General features: G+C 45.6%; 1 protein-coding gene across 1 annotated transcript in view; it reads right to left on the bottom strand.

The window, feature by feature from the left end:
• LOC118089057 (acyl-CoA (8-3)-desaturase) overlaps positions 1-16,714 on the bottom strand; it is a 25,564-nt gene extending 8,850 nt beyond the window's left edge. The window contains exons 1-8 of the mRNA XM_035123435.3: positions 15,354-16,714; positions 12,069-12,179; positions 9,411-9,608; positions 8,012-8,113; positions 7,784-7,912; positions 6,505-6,562; positions 4,774-4,850; positions 3,074-3,171 (exon numbers count right to left, since the gene is read on the bottom strand). Coding sequence (XP_034979326.1) covers positions 3,074-3,171; positions 4,774-4,850; positions 6,505-6,562; positions 7,784-7,912; positions 8,012-8,113; positions 9,411-9,608; positions 12,069-12,179; positions 15,354-15,611 — 1,031 coding nt within the window. The 5' untranslated portion in view covers positions 15,612-16,714. The remainder of the gene's footprint in view (positions 1-3,073; positions 3,172-4,773; positions 4,851-6,504; positions 6,563-7,783; positions 7,913-8,011; positions 8,114-9,410; positions 9,609-12,068; positions 12,180-15,353) is intronic.
• Between the last annotated feature and the right edge of the window lie 4,831 nt (positions 16,715-21,545).

The following is a 21,545-nucleotide window of genomic DNA, read 5'->3' on the forward strand; positions in this document are numbered from 1 at the left end:
CACCCAATTTAATCTTAATCACTGCGTCACGAGTCTTTATTACATGGGAAGGAGGGACATTGCCACACAACCAGCATACAGTGACAATGATGGAAGTGAAAAGAGAATTTGGGGAGTGTAATAAATAAAAAAAGAGTGTGTCTGCTTAAAAAAAAAAAGCCCAGCAAAAATATTTGTTTAGATACCTCAGAATCAGAAAACTGGTCAAGGAGGTAGGTAGCTGGGCCATTAGACAACAAGGAAGTAAAAGGTCTGCTATGGGAGAATAGTAGTGAAGCTGAACACATTTCCATATTTTTTCTTCTGATCTTCTTCTGGTCAGATACTCGACTTAACTGGATTTTTAAGGGAGGGAGTATAAAGAATTAAACCAAAAAGGGGCAAGAAGAGACTAAGTCCTGGGATATATTGACAAACTAAATAAATCCCTGGGTTTGGAAGGAATCAACCCAAGATCTTGAAGAATTCAAGCTGAAATTGCTGATCTTCTGACAATTGTGTCACTTAGATTCGTGGAGTTGGAAGGAGCCACATGGGTCATCTAAGTCAAACCCACCGCAATGCTGGACTTGTCTATAAATGAATCATATTTTTAGCTTGATCAAAAAGCAGTATAAAATACTGATATTGTTTCTGTCTTATTGATACAATCTCTGTCCATATTGGTAAATACTGATAATTATTTAAAGGGCTTTGAGGGGTTTATTGAAAATTATTTTATTATGTGCACTGCTTAGAGATTTTACCGAGTAGGCAAATAACACAGGGCTGGAAAGTAGGCAGTGTAACAATGGCTTTTAAAAAACTAGATCCATAAAAGATATAGGAAATTATATCCTTGGCATTGCAGCTTACATGTAAAGTAATAGGGGAAATTTTATTTGCTAATGCTGACTAACCATGAACTGATGCTGACTAATCAGAAAAGAAATAGGACACCGGCTAATTAATCCTGCAAAAACTATTTTGAAAGCAGCATGTGGGCAAAGCATGCTCTTAACCATGTTTTCCTTTCCCGTATAATGCAAATTACACTGCTGAGAAGACAAGAGGTCTGTGTGTGGCCAGTGACAAACCCAAGTCTCTTGTCTGGCTTAACTTTTTGCTATTTCTCCTTTCATGCAATACAAGCCATGCCTGACACTTACCACCAAACCACAACCCAAATGTCTAGCTAGCATTTCATTCATCTCTTTAATATTTTTTTAAAATCCATATAAACCATAAAGAGCATCTATTAAAACAAGAAAGACAGCCTAAAAATCAATAATATCTATGAAGCAACTGATGGTTGCTGCTTCACATACAGTAAGAGGGAAGGATATAGTATCAGGATCATGTCAGATTAGTCTGACATGATCTATTTTTCAGAAACCCATGCTGACTTTTAGTGATCACAGAGTTCCTTTCTAGGTGCTCACAGACCGTTTGCTTAATGATTGTGAACTTCAAGTGATGGATTTCAGGATTGCTTAAACTGACTGGCAGCAGCTAAGATCCTTGACTAAGTGTACAGGGCAGTGCACAGAAATTAATATCAGAAGAAGGCAAATTAGAGAACAAAGGCAGGCCTGAACTTTCCCCATTCTCTCCCCAGGAGTTGAAAGGAGGGATTTCTCCATTCCATTTTTTCCAGAAGGCAGGTTAAAGCAACCTCCTGTCCCCACTTGCATTTTGGCAAGCCCACTGGGCCTATGTAAGGTCCCTCTCCCACTCCTTGGCTACATTCCTACAACCGTTCACGATGCTTAGAACTAGCTTAGATGATTCCCAGCTTTTGGAGTAGCATCTCTACTGTGGCAGTGCCCACCGCCACCTATGCTTAGGGCTCAGCCCCCCAAAACACAGCAGCCAACATGAGATGCACCGAAACTGGATTGAATGCACCTACCAACTTGCACTGCAAAGAGGCGGTGTTTGTGTGCACCCACACCAAACACAGATGTGCACTTCCAGAAACGGAAACACAAGCAGGCTAGGGGGCACTTGGTTTTGCCGTTCTCTCCTGCCCGCCTTTCTCTCCCCATCCGCCTAGCTCTTTACCTCCACCCCCATCCTGCCAACCATCCCCTTGCAAGTCCATTGCCAGCCACGGGTGATGCTTCCGCCTTCCCCAGCTCTGCCAAGTCCCCAGGCACCCAAGCCACAGAAGGCAATGAAGCGCCAATCTCTGATGGTTTTCCCTGTGCCATGTTGCTCAGGGCCACGGCAATCAAGTCTATTTGCAGACACCTTAAGGAGCAGCTGTCTGTGGAGAAGAGGGGCCAGACAGCTTTCGGCATAGCTGCCAAGTTTTCCCTTTTCTCGCGAGGAAGCCTATTCAGCATAATGGAAAATCCCTTTAAAAAAGGGATAACTTGGCAGCTATGGCTTTCGGGGGGGGGGGGGGGAGAGAGAAGAAAACAAGAGACAAGCACCTGAGACCTGAGGAGCCCTGGCAGGTCAGTACTGCTGCAGCTCACTTCCCCCTCCTCACCTTGATCCCTAGAACAAACAGGGACCGTGGTGGAGAGGGACACAGCGCATTGCCATGGTCAGGGAAGCAGAGTGCCAGGTGTGTTTGCTAGTGCTTATTTTCCCTGTTGCCGGTAATTTAGCAAGCCAGCTGCCCATTGCCCATAATTTAGCAATCGCCCCCACCCCGCCTGCTGCCCAGGGCACAAGCTCCCTTTTTTTTTTTTTGCCCCCACCCCTTTCCATCACTGGCTATGCTTTCTAAACAAAATGTGAGAAATACTTCTCCTTCTGGTTTCTTAGTTTATAAATGCCTCTAAAATGTTAACTAAAGGCCATGTTGAGCTAGCATCTTGATGTGTGCAGGACAACAATATTTATGGGGCAAAAGATTTGTGTTGCAGTCTGGGGGCCGATGCAATGCAAATTGAAGACCATTTTGCACAACCTGAATGTGTTTAACCTAAAATGTCTAGCAGGACCTAACAGTTGGAAGTAACATATGTTTAGAGTATATCATAATTGGTTAGAAAAATATAGATATTAGAGATTAAACATCAACACACAAAAAAAGAGATGAGAGTTCAGCAGAGAGAAGGATTCTGAGGTTTCGTGTTACCTGGAGAGCCAGTAGTATGCCATGAAACAATTAAATCCCATAAGGGGTATGTACATGAAACAGACTCTGATGTTGTATGAAATGATCAAGGCTAGATCCTGTCAAAGGAAGGGAAAAAAGAAAGGTTATATTTTTTTACTACACAGTGGCACTGTACTATGTAGTAACACAGAAAATGGACTCCTGCTACTTGCATGCTGATAGATAACAGAAAACATATTTACTACTAGAGAGGGAGGAGGAATCCATTTTAAACAGATTTATACACAGAATTTGGTGGTTCCGATTCAACAAAGCTTTGCCCGCATTGGACCGTGTCTTGCATTGACTGCCCATTTATGTCTGAATCACTTATGCATTGCTGTTGCTGCTTTTAAAAGTCTGATTAATTATACCAAAAAACAATAATACATGTATTAAATGTATAATACACATAAGAGTCAAGTCCCATGCAGTACTATATTTCTGCACTATAATTTAAGATGTAAGTATTTTTATACCACTATGTGCATTCTTTTATCTATCTGCTTAGCACTTGGTTACTTTAGGAAACCTGAGGTACAAAGGTGTATGTTATATTGTTATGGATCTGTGGGTGCGAGTCATTGTGAATTCTGGATTAAGTTAGTGTTAGAATTTAGTTATGGCCGAGATGTTAGAGCAAGGAAACAGCAAGACCTGTGTGTATTTAACATGTGTGCTAGAATTAGTATATGTGAAGAGTGAATTAACCTAGGAAAATTTTCTAAGGTGTGTATCTGCCACCGCTTTAATGCTAGGCAATTGACAGGTGTAAAACCTATTTTCAATTGAGGTAATGAGCCATTTAGCACATCTAAGGAGTGGAGTCTCTCCCTGTGTTAGTAGAGGCCAGAGCTTATAAAGGGGAAGGATCAGAAAGCAATGGGAGCTCAGAGAGGAAGCCAGTCATACGTGGGAGTCAGCAGGGATGTACGCTGGAGAGTGGGCAAGGCATGTCTGTTTGAGTGCAAGGCTACAGCTAGGGAAGAAGCAGGGACCTTTTGGGGTGGCAATGCTCTGAGCCCCTTCATCTAGGCTTCAGGTTGTATATATGTATCTAGAAACCAACAATACTGTATACCATAAAGCAGGCATCCCCAAACTTCGGCCCTCCAGATGTTTTGGACTGCATTTCCCATCTTTCCTGACCACTGGTCCTGTTAGCTAGGGATCATGGGAGTTGTAGGCCAAACATCTGGAGGGCCGCAGTTTGGGGATGCCTGCCATAAAGGCACCACTGTGCCTTATTCTCAAAAGGAAACACAGACCCTGGGTAAGTGCCTGGAACCCCTGAATTCTCACACACCACTCGGCAGAGATTGGGATGGCATGTAACCAGTGCTTTTCCCCCCTTAAAAAACGTTTGGGGGTACTCTCATTTTGACTCAAGAAAATAATCATTCTGTAGTTCAAATTGGGAAAAAGAAATACAGTAAATGGACCAAAGTACAAAGATTCACAAAATATTTAGGGGTATGTGTACCCCTGTGTACCCCCAGAAAAAAGCACTGCATGTACTGTAACAATATGTATAATAATGCATATAATGTGCAACAACTGTTTGCATTTTTAGTGGAACAGATTAAAAAGAAATCTGCTTCTTGGTGGGAATTAGGAAAAAAATCAATGCAGATAAGATGCTCATCTAGATTTTTTGGGGAAATTCAATCACTACTTACCACCCATTCTTTGCGCTTGATTGAGAAGTAGAATACAGACCACTGGAAGAAGGGAACCAGCAACGCTGGGGCTACAACTGTTGAAAAACCAAAGGAAAACTTAAAAAAACAACCTTTATAAAAATTTCAAACTACCATCCATCTTCCTGAGAAAGTCGAGCATTGCTTATCTTTGCTCACAGAAGGGTTCTTCTTTTTCACTTTTTTCTACCTTTCCCTTATCCAGCTAGCATTTGTCCTCACTTGAGAACTCCATTTTATCTGCTTCAAGGGGTGAGTCTGATGGCCAGTAAGATAAAAATTTCGCCATCCTTGTTCCAATTCTCCCCTGCAGTGTGGTTATAGCAACTCAGTTCATAGTCAAAAATGCCTCTTCTTAAGCTATAAACTTTTATTCTGATTTTTGCTGATCGTACTGCTATATCTCACTTTCACCCTACACCTCAACAGATATGCAGTGTGCTTTTATCCTATATTCTCTGGTTTTCAAACTCTGCTGGCTAGGATTCTATAACTTGTGCCCTTTCTATGTACGGCAATGTCCTGAGAGAGGGCTCCAACGAATGGTCCGTGGGCAGCAAGGGAGGGAATAAGCTCAAAAGCCATCCCCAGCTGTCAGGGGATTGTTGCGGCTACTCTCGAGTAAAGACGCTCCAGTCCGCTCTGTCTTTAAGAGCTTTACTGTGCATAATATTTAGTGCTGAAATATCAGAAAGCATGACTGTCTAGTCCGATTCAGAACCCGGCAATGGCTTCTGTCGTGTCTTGGACCAGCATAAAAGCCTGGGCACCCCAAAGCGCCTCCCCCTAGCCCTGTGTGTGGGCACGCGCCTCAATTCCTTCTCCCGTCCTTTGGCTGGAGCGTTGCAGAGGCTCCAGTACCTCACTGCGCTGTCCTTCCTCCTTGAGAGCCCCCTCTCCACTCCGCTCCATTTCTCATTCCCTCCTCCTGACCTGCTGCTAGCGCTGTCGCTGGGCGAAGTGCTGGTCAGGATGACTGGGGGAGGGTCCCTGTAAGGAGTCCCCCTGCCACCAGCTAACAACGAGACAAGCAAAGTACATCAACTCAAAGTTTATTGAAGGTTAGTGCTGGGTACAGGCCCAGGACCCCGTAAAGCCACAGATTCCAAAGGTCTTGCAGAGCAGCAACAACTCATTTTCCATAGGCTCTACCTCACCTTCTCAGAGCCTGGGTCACCCCAGAGACTTCGGATACAAACATCAAGGGCTCAGTCCAACAGGAATTAACATATACCCCAATAACTCCCTTCCCTGAGCTACAGAGCTTGGGAAGTGAGAGATATAGAGGTTATGGCATTCTCAGCCTAACCTCCATCACAGGGGGGTTGTGAGGATAAAATGGGGAGAAAGAGAAGGAGAATTCTGTAGGCCACCTTGAGTTCCCTGGAGGAAAGTTGGGATATAAATATAATACTACATAAAACCAAAATGGCACAAGACCATCTTTGGGGCACTCCAAGAGCCCTTCGTTAGGATTTTGTGGTAGCAGCTGTGCCCTGCTCTGCCCCTGGCTGGACCTGATGAGTTGTGGCAGACCTGGCTCCTGGGGAGGTGGATCAGGGACTCGATCAAGGGCAAGTCCCGTGACAGAAGCCTCTCTACCCAGCAGGTATCCACTCTATTTCACTTAGAAAAGTATCTTCAGGAATGAAAAGCTCTGGGACAAAGGAGTGGAAACTTGTGGCGTTTTTCAAGGACAAAGATACTCACGCCAGAAGTACTTGTGCTGATGGTTGTAAGGCATATGCTTCTTTTTCTGCAACCCGAGCTGTGAAGAAAGAGGTATCAACGGCTCACTCAGGCTATAGACACCCACCTTATCACCTATTGCCTATTCTTTCAATCCCTGGGTGGCAGCTGCTCCATGAATAAAATATACTTAGCACCTTAACTCCCATCTCCCCCTGGGCTTCACCATAGAATGGGGTGTGTGGAAATAAAAATCATAACCAGAGCTGGGTCATGACCTTATGAAATTACACATCCTTGCTACCATAAACAAGAGAGAGGCCAACTGGGATGATCTGCCCCCCCCCAAAAAAACCCTATTTTATTTATTACACTTTAAGACCGTCTTTCTTCCCACCAGGGCCATTGCAGATCATTCTCTGCTTAGGGCCCATTGTACCCTCTTGACCCCATTATATATTTCTGTGGTCTTTCCTGATGGACAACATACCATAAAACTGGAGGCAGCATTCAAATCAATAACCCAAACTAGGAGCCAGAAAGACACACAGAACATAGAAACAGGAAAACGGGTACTTGGCTTATTAAGAAATTCAGGTGTTGCCCCTTTATATCACAATCCTCTGCATATCTACTAAAACTAAAACCTAAAATGCCTCATGGAAGCCAATGGGACTTACTCCTGTACACGCTTTTATCTTCTATAAAAAGGTAAAGGGGCCCCTGTCCATCAGGTCCAGTTGCGTCCGACTCTGGGGTTGCGGCGCTCATCTCGCTCTATAGGCCGAGGGAGCCAGTGTTTGTCCGCAGACAGCTTCCGGGTCATGTGGCCAGCATGACAAAGCTGCTTCTGGCGAACCAGAGCAGCACACAGAAACGCCGTTTACCTTCCCGCCGGAGCGGTCCCTATTTATCTACTTGCACTTTGATGTGCTTTCGAACTGCTAGGTGGGCAGGAGCTGGGACCAAGCAACGGGAGCTCACCCCATTGCAGGGATTCGAACCACCGACCTTCTGATCAGCAAGCCCTAGACTCTGTGGTTTAACCCACAGCGCCACCTGGGTCCCTTCTATATATCTTCTATATGTCATGCTTATATATTATTTGTCTTTATAATTTTGTGTGTGTGTGTAATCTTTATATTGTATACAATTTAAAATATTTTTTAAACCTGACGTTTTCCTGCTGAAAATCATGGCTGTCTCGTGTAAGCTGCCCAATAGCTTTATTCTTGGCTGTCCACTCTTACTGGCTGCTTTCCTTAGCAACCCTTCAGTAGCATACACCTTGCAAACGTACCTCTGTAGCCAGCTTCTTCCCCAATGCAAACACCAGGGGGTGCATGTTGAGATCAGGGTCTTTACGGAAACAGTTGGGTTTGGCGTGGTGCTGGAAATGCAGGTTATTCCACCAGTGGGCTGGCATTCCCTATAGGAGAGGAGAACCCAGGGTTGAAAACAGAGCAGAAGTCAAACCCACTGGCTGTCAGAAAGGACAGCTTCCACTCAGAGGGGGAAATATACCTACTTTCACTGTGCCCATTAAGATCTTGTGAACCCAGTGGTTCCATGTGGATGTGGTGAAGACTGAAAGGTGCCCCAAGTCATGCTGAAACCAGGACATTTGATTCTGTAAGATAAAAAATAGGATCATTTAGAAAACATAGCTCAGATCCATTGCACAACTAAACATAGATTCAGGTAGGTAGTCTGGTTGGTCTGACGCAGTTGGGGGAAAAAAAAATAACCAACTAAGTTTGTTCTGGGTATAAGCTTTTGTGTGCATATCTGAAGAAGTGTGCATGCACACGAAAGCTTATACCCAGAACAAACTTAGCTGGTCTCTGAGATGCTACTGGACAATTTTTTAATTTATTTCAACAACTAAACATAGAATGAAAACAATGCAATTACTCCTTTTTAAAACAAAGTCCCAGGAGATCATCCATGCCAAAGGCAATTCTTTTTTACATAGGGTTGCAGGGTTTAATTATCTCGAATGGAATCCCCAATTAGCTGGGAAACACTATGGCTTGGTTTGGATGTAATTCTAAGATGTCGTTAAGGATTACTTCCCCAAGCCATGGGCTTACTTGCTTCAAGTCCGTAAATCACCTGTCTTTAAAAAGAAGGACACAAGGCAGTGGAAACATGCTTTACTTGCTATGGTGAGTGGATTTGTTGAAGGCTGAATATTGCCAGATTAACATGGCACTTGCCTCTTCAAAAAAAAGCATGGTGCAGGAGGCTTGTGTACTACTTCTGACCTACCCAACATCTGTCCCTACACCAGGGCTGAGAAACCTGTGGCCTTCCAGATGCTTCTGGACAACAACTCCCGTCATCCCTGGGGCTGATGGGAGCCAAGTCAAACAACATCTGGAGGGTCATACATTCCTCACCCCTGCCTTTCACAATAAGCTGTAAGTCCGTGTCTTTCAGTTTGTTGGAAGAGCGGGCAGTTTGACTGCCTAGGTCAAAGAAGCTGGCATAAGGGGATGTAATAGGTGCTAGAAGGCTTTCCCTTCTTTACTACTACTTTACTAAGATTATGCCTATGCAAAAACAACAACACCCCCATATTTACCAGGGTTGAGCTGTGAAACTGAAAACAGATTTTGTGTCTGATTCTTGGTGAGGCATATTAAACTATCATGGATTAACTACCCCGTCTGAATATGGATTTTCAAACAGCAAAGTTCTCTAGAGACTTTCCAAAGTTCCACAAGTGCTTTTTAATGTAGCACAAGGAAATAGCTTTGGTTTTTGTGGTAACAAACAAACAAACAACCCCAAACCTGAGTGTGCTGTGAAGAGCTAGCTGCATTGGACTGTGTTCTGGTTTCATGAACCCCATGGTATTTTTGAAGTAATAATGTGTAGGAAAAAACAGTTTCAAAGATAGAATGGTGTCTCTGACATTCTACCTGAGCGGTGGTAAACAGTGCAACGCCCACAAAGAACGGCACTAAGGATGATCCAAAGTACCAGATGGTCAACCAGGCAGCAGCATCCAGCACCATGATTTGAAGGAACATCAGGAAGAAGAAAAGCGTGTTGGGCTTCAGGAGTCCCATCTTCTCAACAGTGGACCTCAGCTCTCGGAAATCTTCTACTAGCAATTTCTGTGGGGAAACAAAGAATAACAACCAGTTGTTCCGGACACACAAACACAAACACACACACACACACAAGTAACATCAGAATGCATCAAATAAAAACGGGGAGAAAGAGCGCCAGCCACTTACAGGTGTTGTTGGGCTCCAACTCCCATCATCCATTGGACCACGCTGGCTAGGGCTGATGGGAATTAGGAGTCCAAAAATGTTTGGAGGACCACAAGTCCCCCATACTTGCTCTCCACGATACTAGCCGCATCATTAAATCCTCTGGTGATTCCTGTGGCACAGGGGGAAGCTTCCAGCTGTGCACATTGAGTTGTGGCAGTGAAGAGAGGCCACGAGCTGTCCTCTATCCTGAGCACAGGCTTGGTTATGCCACTGAAAGTCTTCCCAACATGAATGATTATAAGCCTTTGGAGAAATATATGGCCGGGGAGTCCACGTAGTCTCCCTGTTACAACTGTAGTGTTTCCAGAAGTTCATTCCCATGCTTAGATCACCATTAACCAACTAGTCTTTGACAATTACGCTGTCTGATGAGCCTTCCTCCCAAGATTCAAGCTGCAGAGATGGGCAAGCGTCATTCTGGCAGATCCACAGTGATTCCCGCATCCTCGCCAGATCCAAGTTTTGGAGGAAAGCTGAGGGCGAGGGGCTGGAAGTATACCCCCAATCTCCTTTTCTCACAGGAAAAGGAAGTGAGGAGGCAGATACAGTTGCTGTTCGGTAGAGTGGCAGGGGTTCACTATTAACATGAGCTGAAACCCACAGGCTCCCCTGCCTCTTTCCTGCAGAACAGGGAAATTGAGAAGAGAGATTCCTGCAGCAGCTGCTAGGTGGAACTGAATCCCTTCACCCATTATCAGCCAAGGCTGGAATGCTCACCTCTGCCTTTCCTCCTGGAAAGGAAAAGAAGGTGCAGGGGTGGGTGGAAAATGTCTTTGCTGATTTATGGAAATGCTTGCTTGTCTGCATCCGGATTGTAAGGTGGCCACAACTTTTGGCTTGGCCATTGCAGCCCAAATCAGTGTTAGTTAGGGTATATCTAACTAACTAAGTGTTAGATCCCTACTCCTTTTTTCTAATATTCCCTGGGGAGAATAAATCATTCTTAAACCAATCTAAGGCTGAAATCCTGCGTATGCTTACTTGGGAGTAACATCAGGATAGACATCTGTACGGCCAATATACCCAACAACATACAGCTTATGTATGTATGTAGCGACATGGGTGGCACTGTGGTCTAAAAACCACTGAGCCTGTGGGCTTGCTGATCAGAAGGTCAGCAGTTCGAATCTGCGCAACAGGGTGAGCTCACATTGCTCTGTCCCACCTTCTGCCAACCTAGCAGTTCGAAAGCATACCAGTGAAAGTGGATAAATAGATACTGCTGCGGCAGAAAGGTAAACAGCGTTTCCATGCACTCTGGCTTCCGCCATGGTGCCCCGTTGTGCCAGAAGTAGTTTAGTCATGCCGGCCACATGACTCAGAAAGCTGTCTATGGACAAACGCCGTCTCCCTCGGCCTGAAGCGAGATGAGCACCACACCCCATAGTTGCCTTTCACTGGACTTTACCATCCAGGGGTCCTTTACCTTTTTTATAGCTTATGTAGTGAAGTGCAACAAGGAAGATTCTCTTGTGAATTAGTTCACAAACGAGTTTGTTCCATAAGAGATCTAAACATATTAATTTTCTTTCCTATGTGGGTCAGCGGGGAATCTATGACCCTCCATGTGTTGCTGGACTGCAATTCCCATTATCCCTGACCATTGGCCATGCTTGCTGGGGATGATGGGAGTTGTAGCCCTGCAATATCTGGAAGGCCAAAGGTTCCCTGACACCTGCATTACATAATGAGGGATAGGAATGGATTGTAAGCCTAGTTAAAGGAGAAAACAGGAAATATTATTATTTCGGATGTTTGCCATACTGTCTGAAGGCTCATTCACACTTCCATTTGTCCCATGACTTCTTCCATTTGGTCCATGACTTCTAGACACAGGTCGGAGAGGTTTTTCTTAAATTCCACTGTTTACTGCCGAATCAGAACAAACGTCAATCCACAGGATACCCAACTGATGTTTGCTCCAATTCAACAGTAAAGCAGCAGGACGAAAGAAAAACCTCTTGGACTCATACCTAGGAGTCATGGGCCAAACAGAAGTGTGGATGAGCTCTGTCACAATGTAGTCTTAGCTTCCCTGTTTTGAAATGCAGATGAGATGCGTCCCCCCTGCTGACAACAGAACATAAACCACTCTTTAGCGGTGCAATATTATGTGCACCATAGAGTTATATGCAGTGTGGAATGGAATTCTGATTTCCCTGCTTTCTTCCAGTGTAAAGGTAAAAAAATAATGATAGACATATTGTAAGAGAGAGGGCTTGCAGAGAGTGCTTACTCGGGAGTAGCCAACACCCATCTGTGACACATATAAATTGTTTCCCATGCCCAACTTACATTTTTGCTGGACTCAGAGCTAGGTTGATCTGGTGCCAATTCTCCTATCAGCAAGGGATTCAAGAACTTGCTTACATAATCCCTATGAAGGTGGAATGCTGTGAATGCATCCTGGGAGAGAAAGAAAAAAAGCATAAAATTGGGAAGGAATGAAAGGCAAGCATACATCTAGGCAGAGGTGAGAGATGAAAAGTAACCTCAAAACAAAGAATTTGCTGCATGTGTTCCACAGCTTATTTGCACCCATTTTCATTTGAGGGTTGAAGGAGTGTTGGCTGTGCACTTCATCTACATTCATATCTGTTGTTTTCATGCAAGTGTGTAAGGTAACATGGTCTGTGTTACTTCCAGGTCCAATATCTGTTTCTTTTCTCCACTACTTTTCATTCACCTGGCAACTGAGGGTAGTTTCTCAACAGTTGCGCAAGGGGGTGGGGGACCTGTCTTGTGCATTTTTCAACATAAAATTCTATGTAGGAATTTTGTACTGTGAAGAAACAACTCTTACATCCCTCCCTTTTATATCAGACACGGCGTATCTCCAGCCTAAGCACAGGTCTCATATACTATACTAGACAAAAGTATTTAATTTTTTCTTGAATTCCCACTTTGCATCTATGGGTCTTAAGATGTGTATTCTTTTCCATTCCATTGATCTCTCTGCTCTGTGTGTACACTTCTTAAATGCTTAACAATAATGCAATATTTTAAGAGACAGTCACATCTTTTCTACTACACACATATGGTCATTCATTCACAATCCATTTCTTTCTTTATTAGCATCCTTCTCACCACTAGTGTGATGATTTAACATCTCCTGTGCACATGTATATATGCTACACCCATTTCTTATATGTGTGGCCACATGCCTCCTTCCACAACAATCAGCACGTAGGCAAGAAACCAGGCTTTTAAATATTTGCTTTATCACCTACGGTAAGTTAAAATTAGCCTCCATGCAGGACTATGCAGAAATGGCGAAACTTACTTGAAGAATAAGAAGTCAAGATAACCAACTTTTTGTAAAAGGACAGAAATGGTTTATTGAATATTTACAAACAAACTGTAAACAGATAAAGACACTGGCAGGATTATTGAAATAACCTGCAGTTTCAAAAGAATATATAATTAAAATAAACGAATAAAAGAATAAGTTAATTTAGAGTATGCAGGAAATAATAAAATTAAGGAACCGCAGAAAGAGGAGGAAGGAAGACGAGGTTTTAAATGTTAATAATAATAATAATAATAATAAACTTATTATTTGTACACTGCCCATCTGGCTGAGTCTCCCCAGCCACTGTGGGCGGCTCCCAATCAAATATTAAAACAATACAGCATTAAATATTAAAAACTTCCCTAAACAGGGCTGCCTTCAGATGTCTTTTAAAAATAGGATAGCTGCTTATTTCCTTGACATCTGTTGGAAGGGTGTTCCACAGGGCGGGTGCCACTACCGAGAAGGCCCTCTGTCTGGTTCCCTGTAACCTCACTTCTCGCAATGAGGGAACCGCCAGAAGGCCCTCGGTGCTGGATCTCAGTGTCCGGGCTGAATGATGGGGGTGGAGACGCTCCTTCAGTTATACAGGACCAAGGCTGTTTAGGGCTTTAAAGGTCAACACCAGGGGTCCCCAGACTACGGCCCGGGGGCCACATACGGCCCCTGAGGCTCTTTTATGCGGCCCCCAGGGACCCCCACTGCCCGCTGCCCGCTCTTACCAGCGCGGTGTGGCTGCCGACTTCCGACCCGGAAAAGCAACGGAAATAGCTTGTGCGCACGCGCAAGCATCATTTCCGGTGTACTTCCGGATCGGAGGAGGCTTCTGCAAATGCGCACAAGCTATTTCCGGCGCTTCCCAGGTCAGGAGTGTGCCAGAAATAGCGTATGTGCATGGGCGCGCACAGCCGCACGCTCCCCCACCCTCTGGCCCACCACGCAATCGGCGCGGCGGGCATCCGGCCCAAAGCCGGGTAAGTTTGGGGACCCCTGGTCAACACCAACACTTTGAATTGTGCTCAGAAACGTACTGGGAGCCAATGTAGATCTCTCCGTTATTTTCAGTTATTGTAAAATAACTGAAATTTATATAAATGAAAATTATTATATACACACACCACACCTCCACACAACCCAAGAGTTGTTATAAAAGTTAGTTGTTCTCTTTGGGATCACATATAACACACACACACAGAGAGAGAGACTGGTGGGCTAGAAAAATCTGCATGATGAGTAAATGTGGTGGGCATATTTGCAAGGCTGGATTAGACATATTTTATGTAGGACTCAGGGAAGCTGACAGTGAATCTGCATATATTTAGTGAGAAAAAAACTATTTATTTATAGGTAACTCAATGGCAAAATGCACAGGGTTTCAATCTTTTTGAGTCCGCGGCTCCCTTGACCAACTACAGTACCTTCTTTCTGCAGCACCTCTGTGGGGCTCAGGAGCCCAGTTATGTCACCCCTTGCCTGCAGAGCCGGCAGCCTCTTACCCTTTTTCAAACACCCTCCCTTGTGCCTCAGCCCCCTCTCCACTCTCCTTGGAGTCCTCTGGGCAGCCGCTGCTGCTGCCCCTGGCCTCTGAGCTGCCCCACCCCAAAGATAGGTGCCCCCTCACACTGCCCCATAGGGGCCCTGGAAGATGATGCCCCCACCCTTAGTGGCCCAATGAAGACTGACCAAAGGTGAACATGGGGCCAGCACCTTACCTTGGGGGGGGGGGGCAGCAGTAGCAGTAGTGGGAGCTGCCGGGCCTGCATGGTGGAAAGGCCCTCGGCTCCCAGGCAGGCCTAGCACAAGAAAGGCCTGTGCAGTGCCTGCTCGTTTCAGCTGGATCGAGATAGACCTACACATTATCGACCTGATATGGAACTCATTAAGCTACGCTTGCAGCGCCTTAATACTAACAGCTCATTAGTAAGTACGAAATAAAAGACAAATACGCAGCAAAAGGATACTGACAGGTAGTTTTGAAACCACCATCCCCTCACCAGCTATGAGAGCGCCAGGAAGAAACCGTCAGGGCAGGGGGGGGGGCACTATTGCCAAGAGCTGGAACGTTCACACGACCTCTACGTGCATCCCGTGTCATTCACAAGGATAACTCCGTTTTAGAACCATCCCAAAAGTTGCCGGTCCCAGTGAAGAGTGACTGATAATCTGCATCTCAGACTCTCTCGCGCGCGATGCACTTGGTAATCCAGGGCCACCAGGGCTTCCCCGCCGCGACCTGCAACCCCCGGCCCTGAGGAGGAAGAGGAGCACAACCCCCCCACCGCTCTCACCGTGGCGTCTTGCCCGGCATAGTGGCTGATCACCCTGGAGCCTCCCGGGTGCCGCCGGTGGAAGCTGCTGATGTCGTAGACTTTCCTGTCGATCACCAGCCACCGCTCGGGCTTGATCCGACCCGAGCGCTGCTCGATCTCCTCCCAGGTGAAGAAGCGGCGGGAACGGACCTCGCCGCCCCCGTTGGCCCTCTTCTCCTCAACTCCCGCTCCCGACCCCACTCCCGACGCCGCGGTCTCCTGCAACGGAGGAGCCATTCTCTCCCGGCCTTCTCTCTGCCCGCTGGGATCCCCGCGGCAGCCACGGATCTCCTGGTGAGAAGAATTCCGACGTCCGCGCAGCGCCGCTGTCAGAGAGAAACTCTCTCAAAGGCGACGAGATCATAAACGTGCTTCGCTCAGCGCCTTCCCGCAGAGACGCTCCCTTTCGGGATCTGATTGGCTTCCCGCGCTCTCCGGAGAGCCCATTGGCTACTGGGCGCCGGCTTCGGTGTCTCCGGAGGCGCCTTGGAGAACCGCACCCATCAAGAGAGCGGTGTCTCTTGGATTCCTGGTGGAAGAGCCAAAGTGGCACTTTTTTATGTTGCCCAGTTAGCGCCCCGAGAGTTGGCATGTGATTGAGATGAAGCTATACTTTCAGACCCCGAACTTAATGATCTTTCGACAGCCACGTGAAGCATGCATATTTCATCTCCTTCCTCCTCCGTCATGTTTTACAACTGCTGATTTACACCCCCGATTTAATAAAGAGATACTTGGATGGACTCTGCAAGACTGGTAAAGAAAAAGCGAGTCATATGCGTGGCATGTGCGATATAACACTGAGCCACCAAATGGCGACGTGGAGTCCCGTTTTTCTCTACCTGTTTTCCCTGTTTAAATTTGCAACGCTTTGACCAGAGACGCTTCTTGGATCATGTGTCTAGATCCAGCCAGACTGTGAGCATATGCAGTTTTGCGTTTTAAATTTCAGTCACGGGACCATCATGGTGTCAGACATAAAACAGGATTTGATTCTGCTGTGCTGATGGTAAATAAGCACTACTGTAATTTTGTTGCTAAAAAAAAAGGATGACGTATTTTTAAAAGCAGAAATAATGAAATGCATACTTGTAACCATGCACCTGCTTTGCCAGCCACTCCCTTTAACTATAAACTTCTTTTTTAAAAGAAGAAGGTTGTAAGGTTGTTGCAGTGACTAACCATGCCCTGGCATGCCTATGCTGGACCAAATGATGGTGTAGGGCAGGGGTGTCAAACTCAAATTCATCGGGGGCCGCATCAGCAGTTTGGTCACCCTCAAAGGGCCGGTTGTATCTGTAGGACTATGTGTCCACTCTTTATTATCATAAATTATTGTCACTGCATTCAATTATTATTGTTTTTTTTTGTAATAATGTAAGTAATAACTAGCTCTGAAAGCAGAAACATAGTCAGAATAATGGCAAGTAGATATTCAAATGTACAATCATTGTACAATTTATTGAAAAATGATTTTTGGTAACTGCACTGGGTGGTGGAGGCTCGCTAGGGTTTCATGCAGGAGCTTTGCAGAGCTACTGGTACCTGGAGATGCTGGGGTCCTTCTGCATGCAGGACAGATGTTCTGCCAGTGAGCCACCACCCTTCACCAAAGGGACTGGCTGAGGTTGACTCACTGGAGCTGCTCTCCTGGTTCCAGGGTTTAAGGGCCAGAAGTATAAAGCAGCATCCTATGTTTCTGAGGAGAGGGAGAGGGAGGGGAGGGAGGAAGGAAGGAGGGAAGGAAGAAAAGAGGGAGTGGGAGGGAGAGAGAGAGGAAGGAAGGAAAGAGGGGAGAGAAAGAAGAGTAGGAAATAAGGAAGGGAATAAAGAAGGAAAGAAAAAGAAAGAGGGAGAGAAGACGGAAAGGGAGAAAGAAGGAAGGAAGTAGAGGGAAAGAAAGAATAAGAATGAGGGAGAGGAAGAAAGATGGGAAGGACGGAAAGAAGAAAGGAAGTAAGGAAGAAATAAAGAAATAAAAAAAGAGGGAGCAGGAGGGAGAGAGGAAGGAAAGAGGTGAGAGAAAGAAGAGTAGGAAAGAAGGAATGAAGAAGGAAAGAAAAAGAAAGAGGGAGAGAAGACAGAGATAAAGAAGGAAGGAAGGACAGGGAAAGAAAGAATAAGAACAAGAGAGAGAAAGAAAGAAAGGGAGGGGGGGTCACCGCCTTGATTCAGCACCAGAAAAGAGCGCGAAGGGACCCAGGGGCAAAAAGCATTTCCCGTGCAGCATGAGGCAGCGGGTGTCCGTTTTAGGAGACGTGTGTAAAGCCTCAGAGTTGCACATTCATGAGGCTGAGCCGCTGCTGAGCTCACGTTCATGAGGCTGAGCCGCGGCAGGAGGAGGAGGAGGTGGAGGTGAGGCAAGAGGAGGAGGAGGCTTGCCGGGTCGGTGCCCGGCAGCGCCATACGGAGAGTCCTGAGCCTCTGGGACGCAGCAATGCTCTGTAGCACTTTGAATCCTCCTCCTCCTCCACGCGGCGCTGCTGGGTGCTTTGTCTGTGCTTCAGCAACAGCAGCAACAGCAGCAACAGCAACAGCAGCTGTTTCCAGGCGCCGAGCCGTGGCAGGAGGAGGAGGATTCAAAGTGCTACAGAGCACTGCTGCGTCGCAGAGGCTTGGGACTCTCCGTGCGGCGCTGCTGGGCGCTGACCTGGCAAGCTGCCTCCTCCTTCTCCTGCTGTGGCTTGGGGCGCTCCACGCAGCGCTGCTCCGGCCGCCTTTCTACCCCCCCTCAGGCCCCAGCTGTTTGTCGGCGCTTTGTCGGCTGGGTCCCGCTGGCTGGGGCGCTCGGCGGACCACATGACGAGGTCTGGCGGGCTGGATTTGGCCCCCGGGCCTTGTGTTTGACACCCGTGGTGTAGGGTTTGACTGTTGCTGTCTCCATCATTTGCTGTTGTCAGGTGACAGTCAGGGCCTGGCCCTGGACTTTGGTTCCAAGGCACAATCCTGGCACCACCACTGACTAATTCTATAATACCACCTCCCAAGCTATTTCATCTCTCTCACTTCCCTTTCTATTTCATTTTCTGCTGCTAGAGCTTTGGAATTTGGGAAACAAGGGACTCAGACCCCTACATTATGACCCCTACATCTGGGTGGCTTCCAACCGAATATTAAAAACAGTACAGCATCAAACATTAAAAACTTCCCTAAAGTCTTAAAAAATGCACGGCACCTGTTTCTTACAGGGTGGGTGAGCGGCTTTACAAAGCTGCTATTTGTCCATGATCTAGCCCAGTATTGTCAACTGTGACTGGCAGCAGCTCAACAGGCTTGCAGGTTGAGTTCTGAGCGCTTCCATGCTGCTGGTGTTTTGGAGGTTGGATTCGATCGCCTCCAGGCAAACCCAGGTTGCGCAACCCATGTCGATCTGCACTACAAACCCGAAGTTTTGCAAGAAGGAAAGCAACCGGTAAAATCCCTGTAAAGCGCAGGATGAAGCTGTTGACTCGCCTCCCGGCAATGAGCGCCCGTTATCAAAACAGTGAATGTCGTCATTTCCGCAGCCGTGCCAGCAGGGGGCGCTCTGCGAGCCTTAATATTCCCCCCTCTCTCTAAATCAAATCCCTTATGAATACACAGTGGAAGTGAGGAACAGGTTTAAGGATTTAGATTTGGTGGACAGAGTGCCTGAAGAACTATGGATGGAGGCTCGTAACATTATACAGGAGGCAGCAATGAAAACCATCCCAAGGAAAAGGAAATGCAAGAAAGCAAAATGGCTGTCCAATGGGGCCTTACAAATAGCGGGGGAGAGGAGGCAAGCAAAATGCAAGGGAGTTAGGGAAAGATACAGGAAACTGAATGCAGATTTCCAAAAAATAGCAAGGAGAGACAAGAGGGCCTTCTTAAATGAGCTATGCAAAGAAATAGAGGAAAACAATAGAATGGGGGAAACCAGAGATCTGTTCAAGAAAACTGGAGATATGAAAGGAACATACAGGAGGCAGCAACGAAAATTTAGATTTTTATTGGAGCTATGGTATGATTTATAACTTGGAGTTATTTTACATGCAACCAATAGATTGAAATACTTAGATATTTAGCTAAGTCATACTCGGGAGTCCACCCTATCTCAGCAGATCTACCATACTCTTTTAAGTTTTTATATTACCCTAAGGCTTTGAGGTAGAGATTAAAGGTACCCCACAAAATTCTCCTCTGCATATTTTGCTTCCAAGTTAGCAATATAATTATCAAGGTCCATGAATTTGGGTCCATGAATTTCAGCAGGAATACTCCGAGTAAAACAGTTGCATAGCACCCTTGATCATTGGCATCCATAGATAAAAATATAATAGAAGTCTGGCTGAGTTAAGGACAGGCCCATCTTCTCCAGCATGTGTGCTGGAGTGGCAAGAGTAATGTATGGAAATTAGGAAGCCTTGGACTTCCCAAATAGTCAATAGGAGACGCCTAGAGAAAATCCTAGGAGTGGTATTAAAAGAGGATTAATAATGCGTGGAATTAAAAGAGGATGAGGCAAATTCATGGAGGTAAAGGCTTTCAATGGCTAATAATAATAATAATAATAATAATAATAATAATAATATGGAGAAGCTCTATACGGTCAGCAAAAACAAGACCTGGAGCTGACTGTAACTCAGATCATCAGCTTCTTATAGCAAAATTCCAGCTTAAACTGAAGAAAGTAGGAAAAACCACTGGGCCAGTAAGATACAATCTAAATCAAATCCCTTATGAATACACAGTGGAAGTGAGGAACAGGTTTAAGGATTTAGATTTGGTGGACAGAGTGCCTGAAGAACTATGGATGGAGGCTCGTAACATTATACAGGAGGCAGCAACAAAAACCATCCCAAGGAAAAGGAAATGCAAGAAAGCAAAATGGCTGTCCAATGAGGCCTTACGAATAGCGGAGGAGAGGAGGCAAGCAAAATGCAAGGGAGATAGGGAAAGATACAGGAAACTGAATGCAGATTTCCAAAAAACAGCAAGGAGAGACAAGAGGGCCTTCTTAAACGAGCAATGCAAAGAAATAGAGGAAAACAATAGAATGGGGAAAACCAGAGATCTGTTCAAGAAAATTGGAGATATGAAAGGAACATTTCATACAAAGATTACCATAATAAAGGACAAAAGTGGTAAGGACCTAACAGAAGCAGAAGACATCAAGAAGAGGTGGCAAGAATACACAGAGGAATTATGCCAGAAAGATATGGAGGTCTCGTACACCCCAGGTAGTGTGGTTGCTGACCTTCAGCCAGACATCTTGGAGAGTGAAGTCAAATGGGCCTTAGAAAGCACTGCTAAGAACAAGGCCAGTGGAAGCGATGATATTCCAGCTGAACTATTTAAAATTTTAAAAGATGATGCTGTTAAGGTGCTACACCCAATATGCCAGCAAGTTTGGAAAACTCAGCAATGGCCAGAGGATTGGAGAAGATCAGTCTACATCCCAATCCCAAAGAAGGGCAGTGCCAAAGAATGCTCCAACTACCGCACAATTGTGCTCATTTCACACGCTAGCAAGGTTATGCTTAAAATTCTACAAGGTGGGCTTAGGCAGTATGTGGACCAAGAACCCCCAGAAGTGCAAGCTGGATTTCGAAGGGGCAGAGGAACCAGAGACCAAATAGCAAACATGCGCTGGATTATGGAGAAAGCTAGAGAGTTCCAGAAAAATGTCTACTTCTGCTTCATTGACTATGCAAAAGCCTTTGACTGTGTCGACCACAGCAAACTATGGCAAGTTCTTAAAGAAATGGGAGTCCCTGATCACCTCATCTGTCTCCTGAGAAATCTCTATGTGGGACAAGAAGCTACAGTTAGAACTGGATATGGAACAACTGATTGGTTCAAAATTGGGAAAGGAGTACGACAAGATTGTATATTGCCTCCCTGCTTATTTAACTTATATGCAGAATTCATCATGCGAAAGGCTGGACTAGATGAATCCCAAGCCGGAATTAAGATTGCTGGAAGAAATATCAACAACCTCAGATATGCAGATGACACAACCTTGATGGCAGAAAGTGAGGAGGAATTAAAGAACCTTTTAATGAGGGTGAAAGAGGAGAGTGAAAAAGGGGTTCTGAACCTCAACATCAAAAAAACCAAGATCATGGCCACTGGTCCCATCACCTCCTGGCAAATAGAAGGGGAAGAAATGGAGGCAGTGAGAGATTTTACTTTCTTGGGCTCCTTGAT

The sequence above is a fragment of the Zootoca vivipara genome, chromosome 1 (assembly GCF_965207765.1).
Source record: "Zootoca vivipara chromosome 1, rZooViv2.hap1.1, whole genome shotgun sequence".
NCBI lineage: Eukaryota > Metazoa > Chordata > Lepidosauria > Squamata > Lacertidae > Zootoca > Zootoca vivipara.